Source organism: Micropterus dolomieu, linkage group LG22 (assembly GCF_021292245.1).
Source record: "Micropterus dolomieu isolate WLL.071019.BEF.003 ecotype Adirondacks linkage group LG22, ASM2129224v1, whole genome shotgun sequence".
In the NCBI taxonomy this organism is placed as follows: Eukaryota; Metazoa; Chordata; class Actinopteri; order Centrarchiformes; family Centrarchidae; genus Micropterus; species Micropterus dolomieu.
In genome coordinates this window covers 26149860-26170094 of record NC_060171.1, presented here as the reverse complement: position 1 = coordinate 26170094, position 20235 = coordinate 26149860, and the positions used below count along the sequence as shown (strand labels likewise).

At 43.2% G+C, this 20235-nt stretch overlaps 1 protein-coding gene across 1 annotated transcript in view; it reads right to left on the bottom strand.

Annotated features, from left to right (window-relative positions):
- Positions 1–1149: 1149 nt before the first annotated feature.
- The window catches only part of LOC123961331 (cat eye syndrome critical region protein 2), a 38329-nt gene continuing 19243 nt past the window's right edge, over positions 1150–20235 (bottom strand). The window contains exons 3-19 of the mRNA XM_046036615.1: positions 18068–18251; positions 17054–17181; positions 16742–16837; positions 15984–16051; positions 15676–15836; positions 12586–12675; positions 12137–12287; positions 11152–11281; positions 11028–11065; positions 10851–10942; positions 10552–10678; positions 9416–9795; positions 9075–9224; positions 8062–8866; positions 5393–7475; positions 4558–4625; positions 1150–4295 (exon numbers count right to left, since the gene is read on the bottom strand). Of these exons, the coding sequence (XP_045892571.1) occupies positions 4574–4625; positions 5393–7475; positions 8062–8866; positions 9075–9224; positions 9416–9795; positions 10552–10678; positions 10851–10942; positions 11028–11065; positions 11152–11281; positions 12137–12287; positions 12586–12675; positions 15676–15836; positions 15984–16051; positions 16742–16837; positions 17054–17181; positions 18068–18251 (4735 nt within the window). The 3' untranslated portion in view covers positions 1150–4295; positions 4558–4573. The remainder of the gene's footprint in view (positions 4296–4557; positions 4626–5392; positions 7476–8061; positions 8867–9074; positions 9225–9415; positions 9796–10551; positions 10679–10850; positions 10943–11027; positions 11066–11151; positions 11282–12136; positions 12288–12585; positions 12676–15675; positions 15837–15983; positions 16052–16741; positions 16838–17053; positions 17182–18067; positions 18252–20235) is intronic.

The following is a 20235-nucleotide window of genomic DNA, read 5'->3' as shown; positions in this document are numbered from 1 at the left end:
TGTTAAACCAAATTATTAAATGCTTATGTCAAGTATGATATTGTAGCCTATACAAGCTATATCTTATAAGTATATCATTATTTGTTAATTTGCCAATATTAATTTTTGAGCCCAATTCAATTATTACTTATTAACCTTATTTCATAGTGGTGAGTTACATTCTTTCTTTCTAGTAGAATTTAGTAGACATATGTCCCTACCATCATCCAGCAACTACTAAATTGTTCCTAGCAATAGTTTTGAAAACAATTCATCAGCATCTAGTCAGTATTTAGACACAAATGGTTAACGGTTTGTTTTTTAAGAAGCTCATGTCCCCCCCTCTTACATGTCTCACAGTGGTTTGGTCCGCTGCCTACCTTTTTCAGACCCTCAGCAACTTTATTTCTCCCCTGTGAGATGTCTGTACTGTCCCCACAAACAGTAAAATATATATAAATATCCGTACTTGTAAATGTTAGGTCTGAAAAATAATAAAATAATTCATTATTTCTTTTTAAATGGAATATTTTTAGATGAAACAATTCAGTGTTCAGTCAGTGGTTTTCATTTGTTAGAAGGAATGAACACTTGGACGAGTATGAAAATGAAACCTTCCGATAAACATTTCCCATACATGGAAACTAAAAAAAGTTTCTTTTTGGTTTGATTTTATTTTACTTTATTATTCTTTATAAAATATAAACATTTTGTCATTATCCTTCCTCCACACAGGTAAGATTCTTACAGGTAAGGGACATGAAATAAAAGCTTCAAAAAAACATTTAATGTTTTTATTAGTACATGCTTTTTACTTTTAAGCTGTTTATTTACCGATACATCATCTTGTTTTCCCACTTTCAGAATTTAGTTATACAACTGGCTTACTTAGACTCAATTAAAGTGCCTTAATTACATGCCTCATCTGCATTTCCCCCTGCCAAATTTATCCTCATTAGGCCTGAACAAAAGAATGTATTACTTGTAAGCTTACAAGGAGCCCTTTGAAGGATGCCCAAGGAGCCTCATTGCTTCCTCTCACACTGACGTCACATCACATCACCGGCTCCTGTAGACATGAGAAGGGTCAAATGAAGCAGCATACAATCTGTGGAGGGTGTTCATCAAGAGGGTGAGCACTAATTGAAGGCGATGGTGTGAGGCGCTCCAATTGATTAATGCACAGTCTTTTATTGGCTCTCTTGTTCTGTCTGTTTGCATTACTTTTGGCTTTTCAGTCTCTTCAACGAATAGATACATGCTTCAATTCTAAGCAAAGGCACGTCCTTGTCTATTAATTCACAGCAGTGTTAAATAAAGAGTGACAATCAAACGGAAGAAAAATCCACAGATCTATTGTTATAATGATTTGATCTAGTAATGAAAGGTAGATTAAAAAAAATAACCTAGAAAAAAAATAGATGATAAAACTAATTCTAGTTCGAGAAAGTTATTTATTTCTAAGAAATGTACAGTATAGAAAATACTCCATTCCGTTTCCAAAATAATCTATGTCAGTCAGATAAGAACTTGTAAATGTCACTTAAAAATTAAACGTACAGGTCTTTTTTTTTTTTTTTTTCCCCCAATGCCACCATGCTACTGAGGTAAAAGACAACTCATTAAAAACAACAAAAATGACATCGAGAAAAAAAGAAACATACACCACATTTATATTAAAACAAGTCCAAAAATTTACAAAAATGTCTTAAAAGAGCAAATAAATATGATTCACATTTACATCTAAATGGTTTTCACTAGTGCAGAGAGATGACAGCAGAGTAAAAGTGAAAGTTGGATGCACACTTCCGATCGTCTGGTGCCAATTCTACACCCCAGAAAAACACACACACGCGCACGCACACACACACACACACACACACACACACACACACACATCTGTACACCATAACACAGTATCACAACCTTTAAAATAAACACTGTCCTTCATACATTAGACAGCGCGAGTGAACAGACTACCTCCAAAGTGGCCCTATTAGGCCCACTAAATATTGAGACAATTCTCTATTTAGACAAAATAGCAAGTTATCCATGACGAGTCTTGTGTGACACATTTACAAAATTGTCTCACAGCTTCTAGCACTTACCTATTCCATCATCTTTTCTCAAATATTCCCTTACAATGCCTTAGATACCTATTACTAAGGAACATTAATTCTGCCAAAGTCTATGCCATCTATTACAGACCCTAGGCTGGAATACTGCCTACTCTGTCTAGTTTAAACAAGCTGTAGGCAGGAAGGCATGCGATCTGTACAACTAAAAAGACCAACTTACAGACATCTGATGTAATATTGTCCATCATACTCAAAAGATGACATTAAAAAAACAAAAAAAACAAACTGAGAATGAAAGTGCTGTCCCATTTAAAAACATATTGTACACTTTCATAGATTTGCTTCCTTTACAGGACTTCTGTCACTGTCACATGTCCGCATCTTGTTGAGTCGGTTGGTCGGTCAGCAGCATCATTTGACACAGCAACCTGATAAATATGATTTTCTCCCAAGGTAAGGTATTTTAAGGCCATTATAATATCAGTTCTGTAAGCCTAAAAAACTAAATGGGGTGCTAAAATCATCACTTGGTCATAAAATGTTGACCACCAGGAGTCTGGCAGAGCAGGAGAGGAAGTGGAGCGACTCTGTAGATGCCACTTAATGGCTAGATGAGGTAGATTGTGATCTTAATTGTGATGACAAACGGTCTGGCATCAGATCAACAGAATGTAGAGTAACTCAAATTTTGATCAATCTCACTTCCATCAACTTAAAAAGGACACTGTTTTGTCCAATAGGTTGGCAGTGTGCTAAGCAAAATATTAAGGACAATGAATACAGACCCTTAAGGTTAAGTTCTTCACATGAGGTGGGCCAACTTGCCACAGCCCCATTTTCTTTAAGCTGCTCCACCTTCAAACAACGCAAAATAAAAATAAAATACCCGTATATAGAAACTGTACACCCTGAGGAAACCTTTAGTATTGACATGTGGAAGAGAGGACGCACTCAAAGAAGCAACTATGCAAAAAGGACAGAGCTGTGAAAGAACAAAGAACTAAAGCTACAAACTCGTAAGTGGAATGCAACATATTAACACACGTTAAAAAAAACCAACAGCAGGATGTTTGTTCTGTGTATGTGCATATACCAGCTCAAAGGACATGTCACCGTATAAGAATTTTAGAATTCCATCATCTGGGACAAGAGGTAAGGATATAAGTTTCATACATATATGCGTTTGACTAAAAAATACAAAACAGACAAGACCACTCACATCCAGGATGTCTAGACTAACAAAAATCCATAGTGCATAACAGAGAGTTAGGTACAGGTTACAAAATGAGCAGTCTTTGCCAATCACTCTCTGCAGGTCAAAGACATTCTTAATGAAGGCCGCTTTGAAAGATGCATATACTGTGTGTTTCCTCCAGAACTAGAGAAACACTGTTAAGATTTGGGGTGGAAATGGACAGTAACTGGGCGTTTTTCAGGATGCTTTAGACAAATGATCAGTTTTCATGTCATTTCACATGCAGCTAATCTGCTGTACACACCTCATCATCTACACATTCACTCATACATTCACAAAAGGAAACCAAGGCAATTGCAAGGGGCCTGTGAGTTGACTGGGTTAGGGTGACAGACTCATAGTACCTCCATTTCAACACCTGAGATTAAAGATATGGTTGAAAATAGCAGTAAAAACAACAGTCCCACTCTGACTTCATCACAGTCCTCCTCAGTCAGTAGATTAACAGCTCCATCAAGCTCTACTGATAACGGACAAGATAGGCAGGCTGTGTTCAATTACACCTTTAATCCATTCATATTTCAATAGTTCAAAGAGGGGAGGGCTGTCCAGTGTTCCTTGTGTTTGGCAGGTTGGCCTAGTGGTCAAAAAGGCTGCCCTTCTGCTGGAAGATCCTCGTTCAAACGTTCATTTTGGGGCAGCAACCATTCTGGTGAAGTGTCCTTGAGCAAGTCAGAGAATCCCAACCAGTCCATCAGAGCTGTTCTGCAACTGACCCTGTGCTAAAAGAGAATATTTCTCCAGGGCTCAATAACATTTCACATTATCATCATCTTAGTAATACCAGCTGCCTGGTTGGATCTTCAAGTCCAGTGGTGGGCTAAATAAAGCCAAAAGTTTTTTGTCCAGTGTAAGAAAATCAGTAAGGAATGTATTTGGAGCCAAGTGTCCCCTCGACAGTCTCTGTCAGCCCAGTCAGGATGCCCACATATTCTTCCGTTTGGCTCACTGCTTTGTCCAGATGTTCTTTGACAATAACATGCCTGAAAGGAGAAGAAGAATTAGTTAAACATCTACAATTTAAGCACATTCAGGACTAACACACACAACACAAATGCGGCTTGACTGCGTTGTGCCATCATTACTGTATATTGGTCCCTTCAGAGGGACCTGCATGTTCATTTTCTTAGGAATAGATAATTATAGCACTGTAAGGAAATACATACAGAAGGATGATGAAATAGGCAGCTTCTGTGAAACAACATCTTAACATTTAGTGTTGTCTAAAAAGTTATTTTTACTCACTCTGATATGGTACTTGTCACACTTCTTGTTTACTGCTAGGGCCGCCGGGAGCAGCCATCATCTGTTGCCTATGACCACAAAACAAAACAATGTATGTTGTTGACACTCGGGTCACCTTTAGCGTCAAGGAGCTTCATTAAAGGCTGAAGTTGTGAAAACTTGATAAGAAATGCCAGATTACTCCTGCCTGGGTGCAGATCTTTGAATACGCCCACTCTACAGAGTTGACCGATTCTGATCTGGCATCGTGACATGAAACGGCGGTTTCTGGGTTAAAAACGAAAATGATCCCATTTGCGCTGGAACCAAGGAGGAGTTACAACAATGGCAACCACAAGAGTAAAAGTAAGTAGCTTGTTTTTACTTTGTGCTGCTCCGCACTTAAAGTCCTGGCTAAACCAGCATGTTGGTATGGCTACGGATCAGTGTCGACTTAAAATTACATTAGATTCAGGCGATACATTGGTCATTAGGTATCAAAATTGCTGTTGATTGTGCTCCTGTCAATCAACTAGACAATACATCATATCAGCACTGCATGGGTTGAAGAAGAAACTTACACACACGACAACTGCAGGTCACAGTGTATTAGGTGGTGGCCATGAATGAGGCAGTGCAAAAAGTCTGACACGTGCGGCTAGCCTTTTTGGACACTTTGACATTGGACTTCTGTTTGGAGGTTACTGCAAGCCAATCTTTCAATACAATGTCCCTTTATATTCAAAGAAATAAATACTAGTTGGATTTATGGGTAAGTGTATAAAAAGTATACAGCTAATAAACTGAAACAATCTGACTGACTATAAATTACACAAAACTGAATTAATCATTTTACCCTGGGTGTATGAAGCGTTCTGGTACCAGGCCTCTCTGCTGAATCATCATGCCCTGGAAGTACCCCGCAGGCCGGGGGTGTCTGTACATCGCCATGCGTGTCTGGCCCGGGGAGTAGGGTAGCTGCTGGGGCCGCTGCAGAGCCTCCATCAGGTGTGGGTGAGGTCTTTGGGCAGCATAGTGTCCTGGATCTGGGTATGGCTGGCCAGGGAAAGGGGCTCTGTTGCCATCTTCACGGACCTGAGACATCATGTGGGGTGGGGGAACGCCGCCTTGCTGCATTCCTGGGTGCACGGCACGAGGGTCATACATGAAGCCAGACACCATGTGTGCGGCAGAGGCAGGAGGGTGTTGTCGTTGAGGTGGCTGGGTGCTACGGCGGCGGGCAGCGGCATTATGGCTGTCGAGGTCCAGGATTTCTTTAGGGCTTTCAGGGCGCTCTGAGCTCTCTGTACGAGCCTGCTTTGCTGGGCTGCCACCACTGCTGCTGCCTCCACCGGCCTGCTCCCTGCTTTCACACCTCCCCTCCTCTGGGCCTCCAGGATGTGGCCCTACTTCAGGCACAGGGCCAGGGGACACCAAACTAGCACCACTGGAGCCCTCAGAACCCAGTGGCGACACACTGCTCTCCTTCAAATGACCATTGCTTCTGGCACTAGCTACAGGTAGGTAGGCAGTGGGTGGCATCGGTTGGCGAGGCTGATAATGGGAATGATTCCACTCCTCTGGAGGATAACCCCCTCTACTGCTGGCCTGGTTATTGCCCTGAGCTTGGGGATGGAGTTGGGGGTAGTAGTGTTGTTGCTGGTACTGATGAGGTGGGTACATGTTGGGGTGGGCCTGAGGGTGCTGTTGGCCTGGCATGTGATAGGAGTAGGCAGTCCCTCCCTGCTGGTGGTAGGTGGGGTGGTGAGCAGGACTGTGGAGCGGGTCAATGGCCTGGTTTTGATAAGGGTGGTGAGCAGACGGTGGCATGGGCCTGGTCATGTTTGTCTGGCTGTAGTGTGGATGTGGATGGTTCCCCATGCCATATGGACCCATGGCTCCATTTGCCTGGCCTTGGGAGTGAGGAGGCATGGCTGGATTAAGGGAAGGTGCTGGCCCTCTCTGAACCTGCATACCTTGGTTATTACCCACCAACTGGGTTTGATGGTGTGTGGGGCTGAAGGCCTGGTGTTTATAAATACCATTTGGAGTCCCAGATTTCATCATGGTGTGCTGTGGAGGAACGGCAGTGCCTTCTGTGTCCGGTCTACTTGTAGGCTCACTAGGTCTTTGATCTCCACGGTCTGCTGGGCTAGGCTGGGAGGGTAAAAGTGGGGCAGGATGACTCGGTGGCAAAGAGGTGAGAGGGGCTGGCTGAGGGGGTCCAGACTGGACTCCTTGTGTGGCACTCTGTGGCATCCCATGCATGGAGCTGTTCTGCATAAGACGTTGTGGAGAGATGTTTTGGGGGACATGATGAGGAGGTAGCAGAGAATTGTGTTGCTGTGTGTTCTGGGTCATCTGCTGGGGAGAGCCCTGAGAGCGGCATTGAGGAGGTGTATTCCGGGCTGCCTGAGGTTGCAGCTGCTTTTGGATGTTCTGATGGGGTTCACTTTTCTGATGTGCATTCTGCATGCGTGGCACATTGTTCTCTGACATTTGCTGGGTGGGATTTGGAGATGCTGCAACATGCAGTGGTGGTACATTGTGGTGAAGAAGTGTGGGGCTCTGAGCTTTTTGCTGTGGACTGTTCTGTGCATGCTGAGGGTGGTTGGGTGGAGTGGGATTGGTGGAACTGTTGTTACTTGTGTTGAGATGGGTGGAAACAGTAGTAGCACTAATGTGTTGAATGGGACATTGGCTGCTAGATTGTCTCTGGCCATCTGTCTCCTGCATGTGGCTCTCTGTTGAACTCCCTGGGATCTCTGGCCCGGACGGATTCTCCTGTGATCTGCCTAAGTTTGGGGCTGGGGGGCTTTGCGTTCCCTCTGCTGGCCCAGTGCAGTGTCCTGTGGGGCTAGGGATGGACGGGTGCTCTTCATTAATTGGAACAGTGTCATCAGAAATGTTGGCAGCCATCTTTTTCTCTGATGTTGAGTCTGTTAACACACAGAAAGGAAGGGAAAGTTAGCATTAAAAGACTAATGTGAGGGAGGTTGGCATTGAATATTAATTATTATTACAAGAACAGACACACACAGTTGTGAGTACTTACTTCTGTATTATGGTGAAGAATATAAAAAAAAGTCAAATAGACAAAGCAACAACCACTGTTTGTGTAATTTCATACTATTTATCCAAACCAATACAAAACTAGCAAAATTAAAAAATTACCTATGTCCTGTTCCATTCATTTAAAGTGAGAATACACACATTTGTACTCTTGCTAATGAGACTTAAGTGATGACATGACATCTCTTTTGTCCCCCTTAAAGCAACCAGCGAGACATTTCACTAAACCGATGAATATTCAATTTGCCAATTACTTTGAAAAATAATTAAAATCAAATTGCAAAAGGCACTTGCCACAGAGGAAGGGCAAGGATGGAGGCTGTGGTGGTTGACGAATTGAGACACGACAGTCTAGAAAGAACATTTCTGTAGAGAAAGGTTAAACTGTGCTTGGGTTCCTTCATGCAGAATACAAACAGCTGGTGAAATACTGAGAGAGAAGGTCAGGGCTACCTTTGGGCTGCATGTCTGTCTGTTGGGAAGGCTGGCTGTCTGGCCCATTGTCTCTAGAAGGACGCAGCAGCTGAACCTCAGGGGCAGGGGGAGGCTGCTGAGAGGGGTGAGCTGGGATGCTGCCAATTCCTGATGGGGGCCCAGGCTGCTGAAAGTTGCCCATGTGCTGATGAGGGGCACCAGCAGGGGGTCCAGAAGAGGCTGACAGCTGCTGCAGGGCCAGCATCTCTGGGCTTTGCAGCATGGAAGCCACGCGTGTCCTGCCAGAAGAGTCTGGGTGGGGAACAGGAGGACGTGAGGACATGGACCCCGGGGAGCTGACCGCTGTAGACATTTGATACTGGGCATTGGGAGGAGGTTGGGGGTATCCAGCAGCTTCTGGCCATGGTTTATGCCCCACTGGAGGGGGGACTCCACCATAACTAAAAGTGCGCTGGTTCACCATGTTGGGATCTTGCATGCGCATCCCACTGGGTCTCTCCTGGTGATTCATGCCAGTCCACATGTTGGACAGGCCCATACCGGGAGGCCTCAAGCCTGGGTAGTTGTGCTGATGTGGTCCTTCCGGCCCTGAGAATCTGTTGACCATGGGGTGCATGTTTTGGCCCTCTGGACGGTGATGGGATGGGTACATACTGGCTTCAGGAGGAGGTCCAGGTTGGAGAGCCATGGGACGTGGGCCCAGAGACGGGCCATGAGTCGGGCCCATGTAGGGGTGCTGCTGCTGGTGTGGAGGCTGCTGCTGGTTAGGATCTGGGCCCATTTGATACCTAGGACCCATGTGATGTTGTTCAACCATGCGATGCTGGGAAAAAAGAAAAACAATTTAGGGATTTTGATCAGTATACCCATACATCAGTCTGTTTTACCAGCATCAAGATACAAATTTAACAGGCCAAATATTAGTAGACCCCACACACACACACACACAATAAGGTGGGACCTTTTGGTAAAAACTGTAAATTAAACATTGATATAATTACATTTAGAAAGGTGTAAGTGGGTCCGTCTACCTGCATGTTAAAGTTGTGGGGCAAGCGGTTGAAACTAGGGTCTCCATGCCTGGGAATGTGAGCTGGGTAAGTAAAGCGGGGATCCATGGCCATTCTTTGGGCGTACATGTGTGGACCATGAGGACCAAGAGGTACGGGGGGACGGTGGAGCTGTTGTGAAAATAGAGTAATAAGTTTTAAGTAAGTTTTTCTCCTACATTTCAGACAGAAATCAAGAGAAAAAACCCAGATTAAGGTGTTCATTTAACTAGTTAAAATATTGCGAGAAATAAGTAACAAATTAAGTAAATAGGTTTTTAGAAATGTAGAGGAAGACAAGACGAGCATTATCCTGTGGATACCTGTTGCCCTGGGTGGTACATGCCCCTGATGTCTCCTTCATGGATGTGCTGCTGGCTTGGAGGCAGGCTGTAGAGGTGAGGGGGGCCATTGGCCCAGTGATGGGGGAGAGGTGGTCGTGTTGGCTTGTGGTCTTCATGCTCTGACAGTGTACTGCCCTTGCCCCCCTGAGAGTTTCGCTTACGTTGGACTTGCTCAGTGGCCTTGATCAGACTTTCAGGTCCCAAATATTTACTGCCACGATTGCGCTTTTTGTCCTTGCGCTCCTTGTCTTCAGCATTGATGTGGAATTCCTCATCTGTGTCGCCATCCTCTGATGGGAAGTGTTTTAATAAGGCCCTGCTGAAACACCGTTCTAGAGACTCTGCCATAATGGTGTACTCTGGGGAAAAGAAGACATAATCAGCTATATGATAAAACACATTACAGTTCTTACACACAGCCACACCTTCTGCACCTCCATACACTTAAATGCACATCCACTCATGTACACTCAAATAATAGCTTTTTATCTGCATGTTATTCCCCTGTCAAGTCACACCCTCCCTTCCACATAAACAATCACACACACTCCCACAAACACCTCACTCCATCTCTCAGTCATTCCCTTACAATTGAACCAATATGGATGCCATGTACCCATAGACACACACTTGCTCCTCTGTTCTCAGCCAAGCGCTGGCCGACTGACCAGGTCAGAGTGCGTATGTTGACCCCCTGCTCTTCCTCATGCTCCACCCTGGGCCCCCCTTACCACTCTCCTCCCCCCTGTCCCTGGGGAGAGTATTCAGTTGGATGGATGGCTCCAGACAGGGGGCTTAGGGGCTGGAATGTTTCTCTGGCACTGCAGGGCTCAGATCCCCCTGAGCACTGGAGCACAGCTCAATCACTCCTCATTAATCACTGTCGAGGCTGCCCTGGCCCCGGCCCCAACACAGCACTAAGTCCAGCCCCCTTTCTTTCGCTCTTTCTCACACTCTCACCCCGATTCTCTCCCTAAAAATTTACATGCCCATTTCTTTAACAACATACACCAATTGGAATGGATTTTGAAGCATTAGTCTTATACTGAGGTCAAATTCTTAACAGTGAAAGCAGGATTATTAGGCTTTGTGTTTGTGCAACTGTGTTCATTTACCACTGTCTTCTCCGTTGTACTCAACACAGTTTTCAAACATGAGCTTCACGTCGGCAACAAACTCCTCCTTAGCAATGTACTCCCCATCACTGAGCTTCTTTTCAATGGTGGACAGGTCCATAGGAGTCTGAGGGGATTGGAAGAACACATAAATTAACACAGTTGAAAACCTTGAGTAATACAAGATTTGTGAGTGGATACATTAGTTAGGATGCGAACTGCACACATACAAACACAATATTACGCAAACACCATTAACTGCTATTACATGGCAGCTATCATTGTATCATCTTTTGTACCTTGATGATCTCGTGGTAATTGGGGGCATAGGAGTCATCCACAGGCTCCAAGAAAGGCCAAGCATCTTTATGGGCTTTCAAAGCCTCAAGCACTGTAGAAGAGGTCAGACATTAGAACAAATGCGAACGCAGATTGAAATAAAGCCACAGCCTTGAGTAACTTCTCAGCAAGCATACCTTTGTATAACGCAGTGTAGTCGTCGTCAATATCATAGCTGAAATGTTGAACATACAACATGTTACAAATGGGTCATTCAAGTAGAAAAGTGAAATTTGAAGTCCAATGTACAAAGCCTCTCACAATGCTTTATTTTTGCGTGTTCTTTGGACAGGAGAGGACGGCTCCAGATTCAGGAGTTCAGGTGGCAGGTCTTTTCCTTGAGACAGTAACCAGGCCCGTTCTTCCCGCAACTTCCTCCTCTTTGCTCGCTCTGAGAGAGAAGGATGAACACAGGGGGCAACAATTAGAGGCACAAACGATACAAAACAACAACATTGTTTTCATGGCTCGAGTTACAGTTTAAGTTGCACTAGCTGACCATTGAGGCTGTCAGGAGAGTCAATGAAAACCAGGCCTTGGTCATCAGAGACAGCAGCAGCTCAGATGAGTAGAAAGAATGATCCATCAGCCATATTTTCTTAGGCCCAGTTGATCAAAAGAGATCAAAAGAGCGGAACAGAGCAGAGAGAGTGCATATGTATCGCAGAAGCAGAGATGCCCGCCAGTCCCCCTGCTGTGTGGATTAAAGAGGTCTGAGGGAGGATTCCACACATGCAATCCACACTGAGAGCAGGCCAGGTCCTGCTGTTCATTTATAATACATTAATGAGGCTCCTCCACTGAAGGACAATCAGCAGTTCATTAACCCTTGACAGATGACATCAGAGGGAGGGAGAAAAAGAGAAGCCTGTGATTTAAGGCTCTGAAATTCCCTCTCACAGTCTCAGTGTACTCTACATAAATCACAAGGCTTTGAGTGCTGCTGATTTTTGAGCCATTAAAGAGCCAAACCAGTCATGGAGATGTGAAATTCTGTGCGTGGGGTACCCTTCACAATCCATTCTGCCCCTGATCCCGCAGTTGGAAGAAGTAGAATAAGAGCCCCCTACCTGCTACTGACAGTTTGCTGATGAAAGATCATGAAATTATCGCTACTCCTTGATAGTTGACGTTTGGCACTAAATTTCTTTTTTCTGCAATACTAGCAGATTTCTAACTAAGTGCAAACAGAAGCTGCACATCTTTCCGTTTGTGCTCCATCCGTCTACAGAGCCGTCCATCTTACCCTCCACAGCTTTGATCTTCTCCATCTTTTCTCTCTGTTGTTCTTCCTGCTGAAGCCTTTCCTCTTCTCGTCGCTGCTCGGCCAGCAGGACCTGCCTGTCCAGCTCTTCATCTTTCTTCTTCTCGTCCTCTGCTATGGTCTGCAGATTGTCCTGAATGCATACACATTAGCCTGTTATTATACTTAGAAACGTTGGGTATCTCTACACCAATCTTATGCATACAACACCAGCAATAATGTACAGAAGCAACCTAAAGTACATGCCGAAACCCCCCAAAAATATTGCTAGGGTCTAAACAAACACCTAAGTAGAATGTACTGCAGTAGTTAAAAGACGTAGAAACATGTATTGTCAAATTTAAATACAAAATGGACATTTTATGGTATTTTATAGTGTCTTTTCAGAAACAGTAGACTATCAAAAAACATGTTCACAGACAAACACACACCTCCTCATCTTGGTTAATGTGCTTTATAGAGAACCGTTGTGATGTGCGAACTGGGCTTGGGTCCATTAGCTTCTGTTTTTGCTCCCGCTCCTTAAGAAAAAAGGAAAATATAGATGGTTAGGGTTAAGTTCAGCTTAGCAGTTAAAGGCACAATCCGTGATCCAAATGTAAACAAAAGTGTAATCACAGACTGGAAGCTCCTGTTACTCTCAAACTGATAAATTGTTTGATAATAAACAAAGTAGCATTTCAAATTTTTCTTCTACAGTGACAACTTTTTGTGTGGATATGCCTGTAATTTAAGTGCTGAGAAGTCATTGGCTCTGCTCTCCCCTCCCCCAAGTCAGCCTATCTCTTCTGATGCCTGCATTCCCCCACCTTTCCCTGGGAGGGTGGGGGGCAGGTGACATCCAAGCTCAGTCGATAAATAAATAGTTGAATCAAACCCTGTGTGCCCCTCATGACTCTACTAATCAAATGTAATGATTAGCTTCAGGAAAGCAATATGAAACCAACCAGCCAATCCTGCAACTTGTGAGCATGTTATTTTCAATCCTTAAGCATGCATCTTGAAAATACAGTCACAAAACACATCAATGACACATCAGTGATCTAAGATATAGCCAACATCACCGAGGGGTGGCACAGTCAGGCTTCTGGTCATCCAGAAAACAACCAAAGCCACCTAAAAATGCATTAGCAGCTGTATGAAGCCTGTGTGTGGGTGAGGAGGCAAAAGAGGAAGGAAGATGTGGGTGGGGAAAGAGAGGAAGAGAAATGAGGGGAAGACAGAAGATAAATAAGACAGATGTTCATGATCTGATCTATTGTGCCACAACTCTTCTGTCCCCACTCCATCTCTCCCTTGTCTCTCTGTGAAGCACTGGCATATCCTTTGGCTCCACAACTCCTCCCTACATTACCACCAACACTACCCCCCCCCCCAATCCAATACACACAAGACAGAGTGCCTCTGGTGTCTACACTTTCAGAGGTCGAGAGAATCCTGCAGCACAGCAGAGCTGTCATTCAGGAGGCTCCATCCTGCCTCAAGGTGAGCTCCCGCATGCTCTCAGTACCCCATGAAATGACTATTGACAGCAGCCTAAGACACTTGGAGGGAAGGATTCAGGAGGTTACACACACTGTGTTTTTGACACGCTTTTATGCACACACCCACGTAAAGACAGATATATGTATGTAAAGTATACACGCATTCTATGGTATGGCCACAGTTTCGATAAATATTAAAAAGTTGAAATCATTGATCAGACAAAACGCCAAACGTCTGCTGGTTCCAGCTTCTTTAATGCAGGCAGTGGATGCTTTTTTGTAGACATTACTCAAAAATGAACAGGAAAAAGATGGTCTGCAGCTTTCATTACAAAGCCACCAGAATGCTTCACTAATATTCTGCATTGAGAAAAGGTATAGTTGGTCCTTTTGAATGTCATATCTAATGCGAGTATGAGTAGTGTACAGTCGATGAAGGACAAGACTACATTCACCCACTGACCGTGCACCGTGATAAGTGACTGACCACTCTGCCGACATCAAACTGCCAGCAGGATTCTTTAGTTCACTGCTGACAATGATGGAGAGAGGCTGTGAGGATTTCTATAGCAACAGTCAGTGATGGTTATACATCACAGGAGTAGAAAGCCACCTAGCCATCCTACTAAACAGGTAGGATAGTTGGAAGGGAAACTGAGTGGGCAGTGTTGTATTTGACTCATGCTTGCTATGAACAGGGCAAGTAGTTATAAATGGTTTGTCTACAACCCCCCCCCCCCCCCGAGGTACTTCACACACATTCCAAGGAAGACATGATAGACAAATGAACATGACCCAGAGCATGGCCAAGCCCAGAAAGAGCTGACTACTACAAAGTGTGTGCACTCATTCCAGCAAACTAGCATGACAGCACAGTTCTCCACAGCCAGGCTCAAGTTAAATGCCTGGGGCAAGCTTCATTACCAAGCTGGTGTACAGAATTAAGGGCAAGCACAGACCGGCTTTCCTTCACTTCACCTGTCCTGCAGCTGGCCCAGATAAAGTGTCCAGGGAGGGCGGACAGTGATTTGTGTCAGAACATGAAAGCACCTGAATGGAGATTGAGCCCCATTGAAACCACCCACTAAAACATAAACATGTTAGACTATACGTGGTGCTTTTTGACAAATAAACAGACAAAAAAAACCCCCAAAAAACGGAACAACACTGCAGGGATCAGATTTGCGAGAATACTAAGAAGCCAAAATGTGATTGTAAAAGCTGGAGTGCAGGACTTTTACATCTAAATGAATGTCTGTTACATTCAAGCCCTTGCCAAACAAGATTACACAATGCTGATTAAGCCCATCAGCGGCAGGTACATCTCTCTGTATGGGAGAGAACGTTTATTATTGACAGTTGTTTATGTATGGTTATTATGATATTGTAGTTTGTTTCAATATGTTTTGGCAACATTGTTGTACGCAATCATGCCGATAAAGCCACTTTTTTTTTTGTTTCGGCTAAAGCAACTAGGAGAGACTAGTCCAGAAAACAAGTGTCCAAGAAAAGCTTCTGACACTCCAGATAAAAAAAGCAACCCAGCATTCAGAGGAAGGATTACAGTTTTTAAAAAAAGGGAAGCGATCGATGACCAGGACAAATGCGGAGAACCATTGGTGTAGCTTTTCCTTGTTGGAGAGAACTGAAAGAAGAGACTGAAAGCAGACACCGATGTCACATTGCTTCTATTAAACAGGTTGGTATTTGTAAACTTTTTAGAGTTAAGCTATGTATCCATTACATTTACTCTACCTAAATAATGGATTATTGTCTAGGAACTGTGGAAATTCCTCTGTACAGTTGGAACTATTTCTGAACACGGGCCTGGGGAGAGCTTATGTCTTAAGCACGAGTTGAAAAAAGTCAAAACACAAAAGTTCCGCACTGCATGTTTAACATGGGTACATCTACCTTGGTTAGACTTGCTGTTTATAAGCTGGTATTTAGTCATATTGCTCTGGATATTAGCTGACAAAGACATTATGAACTGCTGTAATTGGGACTAATAGCTATAGTATCTATTCGGTGTCTGACCTTGTGCTCAATCATGCTGCTTATCTCAGGCAGGAAGTTATGGCTGATGACGCGGTAGAGGTGGCGGTCCTGTGGGGAGGTTTTGTCCTTGATGCTTTCTGCCAGACTGAACCACTGTTCCTCCGTATCACACACAAGGGACCAAGTGCCTCTCTTACGACCTGGGAGAAGCAAAGAGAAGAGAGATTGGCTTATTGATTCCAGGGGAAATGTGTAGAGACAATTAAATCAGTGAAACTGGTCAAAGCTTTCTTGATGTAGTCAACATGAAAATTAAATTGCACATATTCATGATGAGCTCCTCTCACCTGTGCTGGGGCAGAGATCTTCCAGCCCATTTTCTGTCTTCACTTCTGACACCTCACTTTCCGCCTCACTGAAAGGTAAAAAAATACAAAAAACATTGGAGAATAATAGATCCAGAGTATTCCTACAAACAACAGAGTGATTAAAAATCTGAGAATGCAACGTCTCGCACTTTATGAATGAATTCATGTTTCCATGACTAACAGGCTTTTTGCACATTAGATTAGACTCTTATGGATGTACAATTGAAAACCTGTATCTCAGAGAGACTGGGAGTTACAGTGTAAAAGTGCCTTCAGCTAATTTTTCAGCTTCCTTTCACTTAAAGCAAATCTAAATTGTACAGTATTCAGTAGCAAAGATGATAGGGTAAATTTAGGAATACAAAAAAAACATAATGCTATTTTTGACTGCACTACTACATCCATGATATTTTCCATGATCAACGTGTTTCTCCCCACCCCACTGAGTCAACTCAAATATAAGGGGTCTACACTTGAGGCCAGAATGTAGTTGGAGAATATGTGGCCAAGAAATATAGGTCAGGTTTTATAACTTTTTACAACTACATGATTGTACAAACCCCCACCAACACCTATCAAAGACCACGTGGCAAACACTGCATCTGTCATTGCTGTTAAATGCATGTTGCTGTTTTACTTACATAACCTGCACATCTGTGCAACACATGCAGAACGACACATGTCAGCATTTCTCTGCAATAAGCTGCTGGAACTGACAACAAAATTGCTTTTCTCACCTCAGCTGAGGGTCTTCAAGCTTTTTCTTCTTTGGTGGTCTTCCCCTTTTCTTTTTCTCTGGTAATGTTAGTTCAGTGATTTCGCTGTTGGAAAAACTACATGAAGTAGAAGAGAACTCTTTAAAATTACAGCCTTTTAACACGGGGGAGACCTCTATAATTAACCCTTAACAGGCCTGTAAACAAGTACTACAAACTACTATTGCAATTACACACTTACCGCATGCACTAGTTAACCACAGAAAACATGACCAGTGACATAACATTCATTCTTCATGTAGTGGACTGAGAATGAAGATGCACAGTATTTACCTGATGTTCTCCGCTTTCCTGTTTACTGGCTCTTCTTTGTACATACGAGTGCCGTAAAAGTACCAGTAGAGGGCTCCATTCCCATCCTGCCCTAGTGGTTCCACCCTCAGGCTGTCTGCATCAAGCCCCTGATGGGGGTGGGGACATTACATTTATCAAATCATGTGTAGGACTGTTTTTAAATCATCAGTCATTAGTGGGTGATGTCATTCAGTCCTTTGATCCTACACGGCTGTGAATCATACACAGAAATTAAGCGCTTTCAGTGTCTTACAGAATACAGTCATAAATTGAATCTGATAAATTGTTTTAAAAAAAATCTTATCTCATGTGAAAAACAGTAAAATATATTATTGTTATTATTAACTAACACAGGGCTTGGAGTTAAACTGTCAGGTTATTATTAGTTGTGCCCTAGTTAATTCCAGGGTATACATTGAGCTACTGTTCAAGAGAGGGGCTCTTTGTCAGGTGTAATAAAAAGACGCATTACTGGTAAATTCAGTTAGACTGCTAGCATTCTGTCACACTGTAAGTGTAAATGAAAATCTTACAGCTCCTCTTCAGGCCACAGTAAGACACTCCAATAGTGTTATCAAATGGATAAAAGAATAATGCTGCCTACGTGCTTTAAAAGTGACCAACCAATTTTGGGTTAGAGAGAGTGTTAGAGTGCTTTCACCTAAAAGATAAAAACTAATTAATGAAGTAGCAGTTCTTTCATGTGCTAACCGTAATGTGTTGATGGGATACAATGCTTAAAGTCTAGGTGCTGAGGTATTTTTTTTGGTTACGCATTACATGGCAAGTAATGTCGCTTAACTGTTTTTTTTTCTCAAAACCTTGAACCCCAGTATCACTGTATCACACATGGCTTAGATTTCAATTCGGCTGGGACAAAACAATAAAACCTAAAAAGTGAGTGATAATGTATAAAACCATTTCTGAACAAATGTCATGCATGAAAACAAATATGTCTAGTTTGTTTCAGCTGATCCTCATGGATGTGTGTACCTTGAGCAGGTCAAAGACATCTGCAGCATCCAGACGGTAGTCGCACAGCCGGTGCAGCAGTTTCACCTGAGTGCGAGGAGGAAGATTCTCAAACGGGCCCTCTCGAAGTGGGTTCGGCTTCCCTTCTTCCAGTTCCCACCGGTAGCTGATGATATCGTCCAGGTAACTGCTAAATGCCTGGGGGCTAAAGGACAGAGCCACATAAAGGCATTTTTTTCAATGGTATGAAAACATTTTCAACACCAGATTAACTATCTTAAAATACAAATACTGCCTGAGTATTTGGGCATACATGGCAGCAATGCAAATATTAAATATTTAAATTACCTGTGCACTTGCTCAGGACTCAACACTAACACTATACCCACGTATAAAGCAAGCAGCAAATTACATTCTTGGCTGATGTACCAATATATTATCACAATTATGTTTTTTTGTTCATCTTTCCATTTTTGTCTTTGTATGGAAAGTTGTGATGGAGTTGTGTCTTACTTTCTGTGATGAGCTCAGGTTGGTGGGTTAGCCACATCTCTTATGTCTTGCCTACGTGTGACTTGTGGTTTATTGTGTACCGTTGTTGCAATTATTTCCTTTCTTTGTAAGTTATTTCCGCAGTTTGTTTTGTATCTGATGATTATCTAGATTTGGGTAGGCTCATTCACTGAAAAGTCATTTGAAACATGCTTGTTAGGCTATATAAATAAAACAAAAAAAATTGTACTTTAGTTCCCAATAAAGGCTAGTGATTAGATAAAGCCCCTGAAATGTTTGATTAATTTATGGTAAATTCATTAATCTGACTGTTGTGGCTTTTAACCAGACCATGAAGTTATAAAGAACATAATTATGTACCAACTACAAATAAAGATGGTTACAACCTCTCATACGATGAAATAATACAAAACAAACCAGACAGAAGGTTTGGTCCATTGAGATCTGTCAGTATGGATAAATGCCACCAATTCAATTGCAAATGCTGTGTGCCAACACACCATGTTTCAATATCAACTATCCTCCTTTTGTGATGCATAGCTAAGGAAACAAACAAAGTTCAAACTACCATAGTGGCCAGTGAGACTGAGGAGGTGGGGCTGAAAAAAAAAGACTAGTTTCTGTGAATGGGAGCGGGTTGTATCTCTGCTATGAGTGGGAGCTGGTAAATAAATGTTCCGGTTCAGGTCTAGCCGATTAATCTGTACCTTTCAGTTCCAACTCAGATGAACAGAACAAGGGTGCAGGGGTAAGCATCTTTGCAAAGGCACAGAGAAAGAGGGACAGGGAAAAAAATGGCTTATCTTGAAAGAGCAGTGTGCACTTTTCACACAGCTGCAGGCAAACCTCTCCCCCCCTCCCTCACCACCCCATCTCTCTCTCCTACATTCTGTCCCTCTCGTTCTCTCCAATGTTCCCCCTCCCTCCTTTCCCCGCTCCGGCAGAGCGTTTAACACGTGCGGATGAAAAGGGCAGCTCTGTGAAAGGCCAGTGCTGAGCAGCCACCCCCAGGATGCCAGCGCCTGTCCAGTCCAATAAAGCAGGTTGTCCTCCTGTTACCGGTTGCCTGGGTGGAAAAACTGGATCATTCCTGCCTCTCTGCTCATCGGTTCACTGGTACCACTATGCTACTTGATGGGCAAGAGCAGGAGGTGTATAAAAGGGGGAAGCCCCGTGAGAGATTCAACATATATGGGGATCTGAATAACAACCTCTGCTGCATACTCACTCTCTCCCATCATTTGATCACGGGGGAGAGAAAAGTTTCAGTGGCTATGGCGTTTTCATATATCGCGGTAGTAGTAGAGCATGATTTCACCACACACCTTAAGTCACTATATGGTGAGAAAGGTTTGACTCCTCAGTGAGTCATTGTGTTCTCAGGTGACTCAGAGTTCCTTTGAAGGCTCCTGGGTGTTATGACTAATTTGATGTAGATGGAAATACTGGTATTGTTTTGGCAGCTACAATTCAAACTGAAATATACAAAAAGTTCACTAATTCATTTCCAGCCCATAGTTCTGTAAAACCTAATTCAACAATACAAGTCAGCGCAGGTTTGCACCTGATGCAAGCACATTAAACAGTTGGACGTGGATCAACTTGTACCATGTTCCCTTGTTCATGCTCCTTCAGAATACATGGTGACTTATAAAGCTAGCCAAATTAATCCTTTA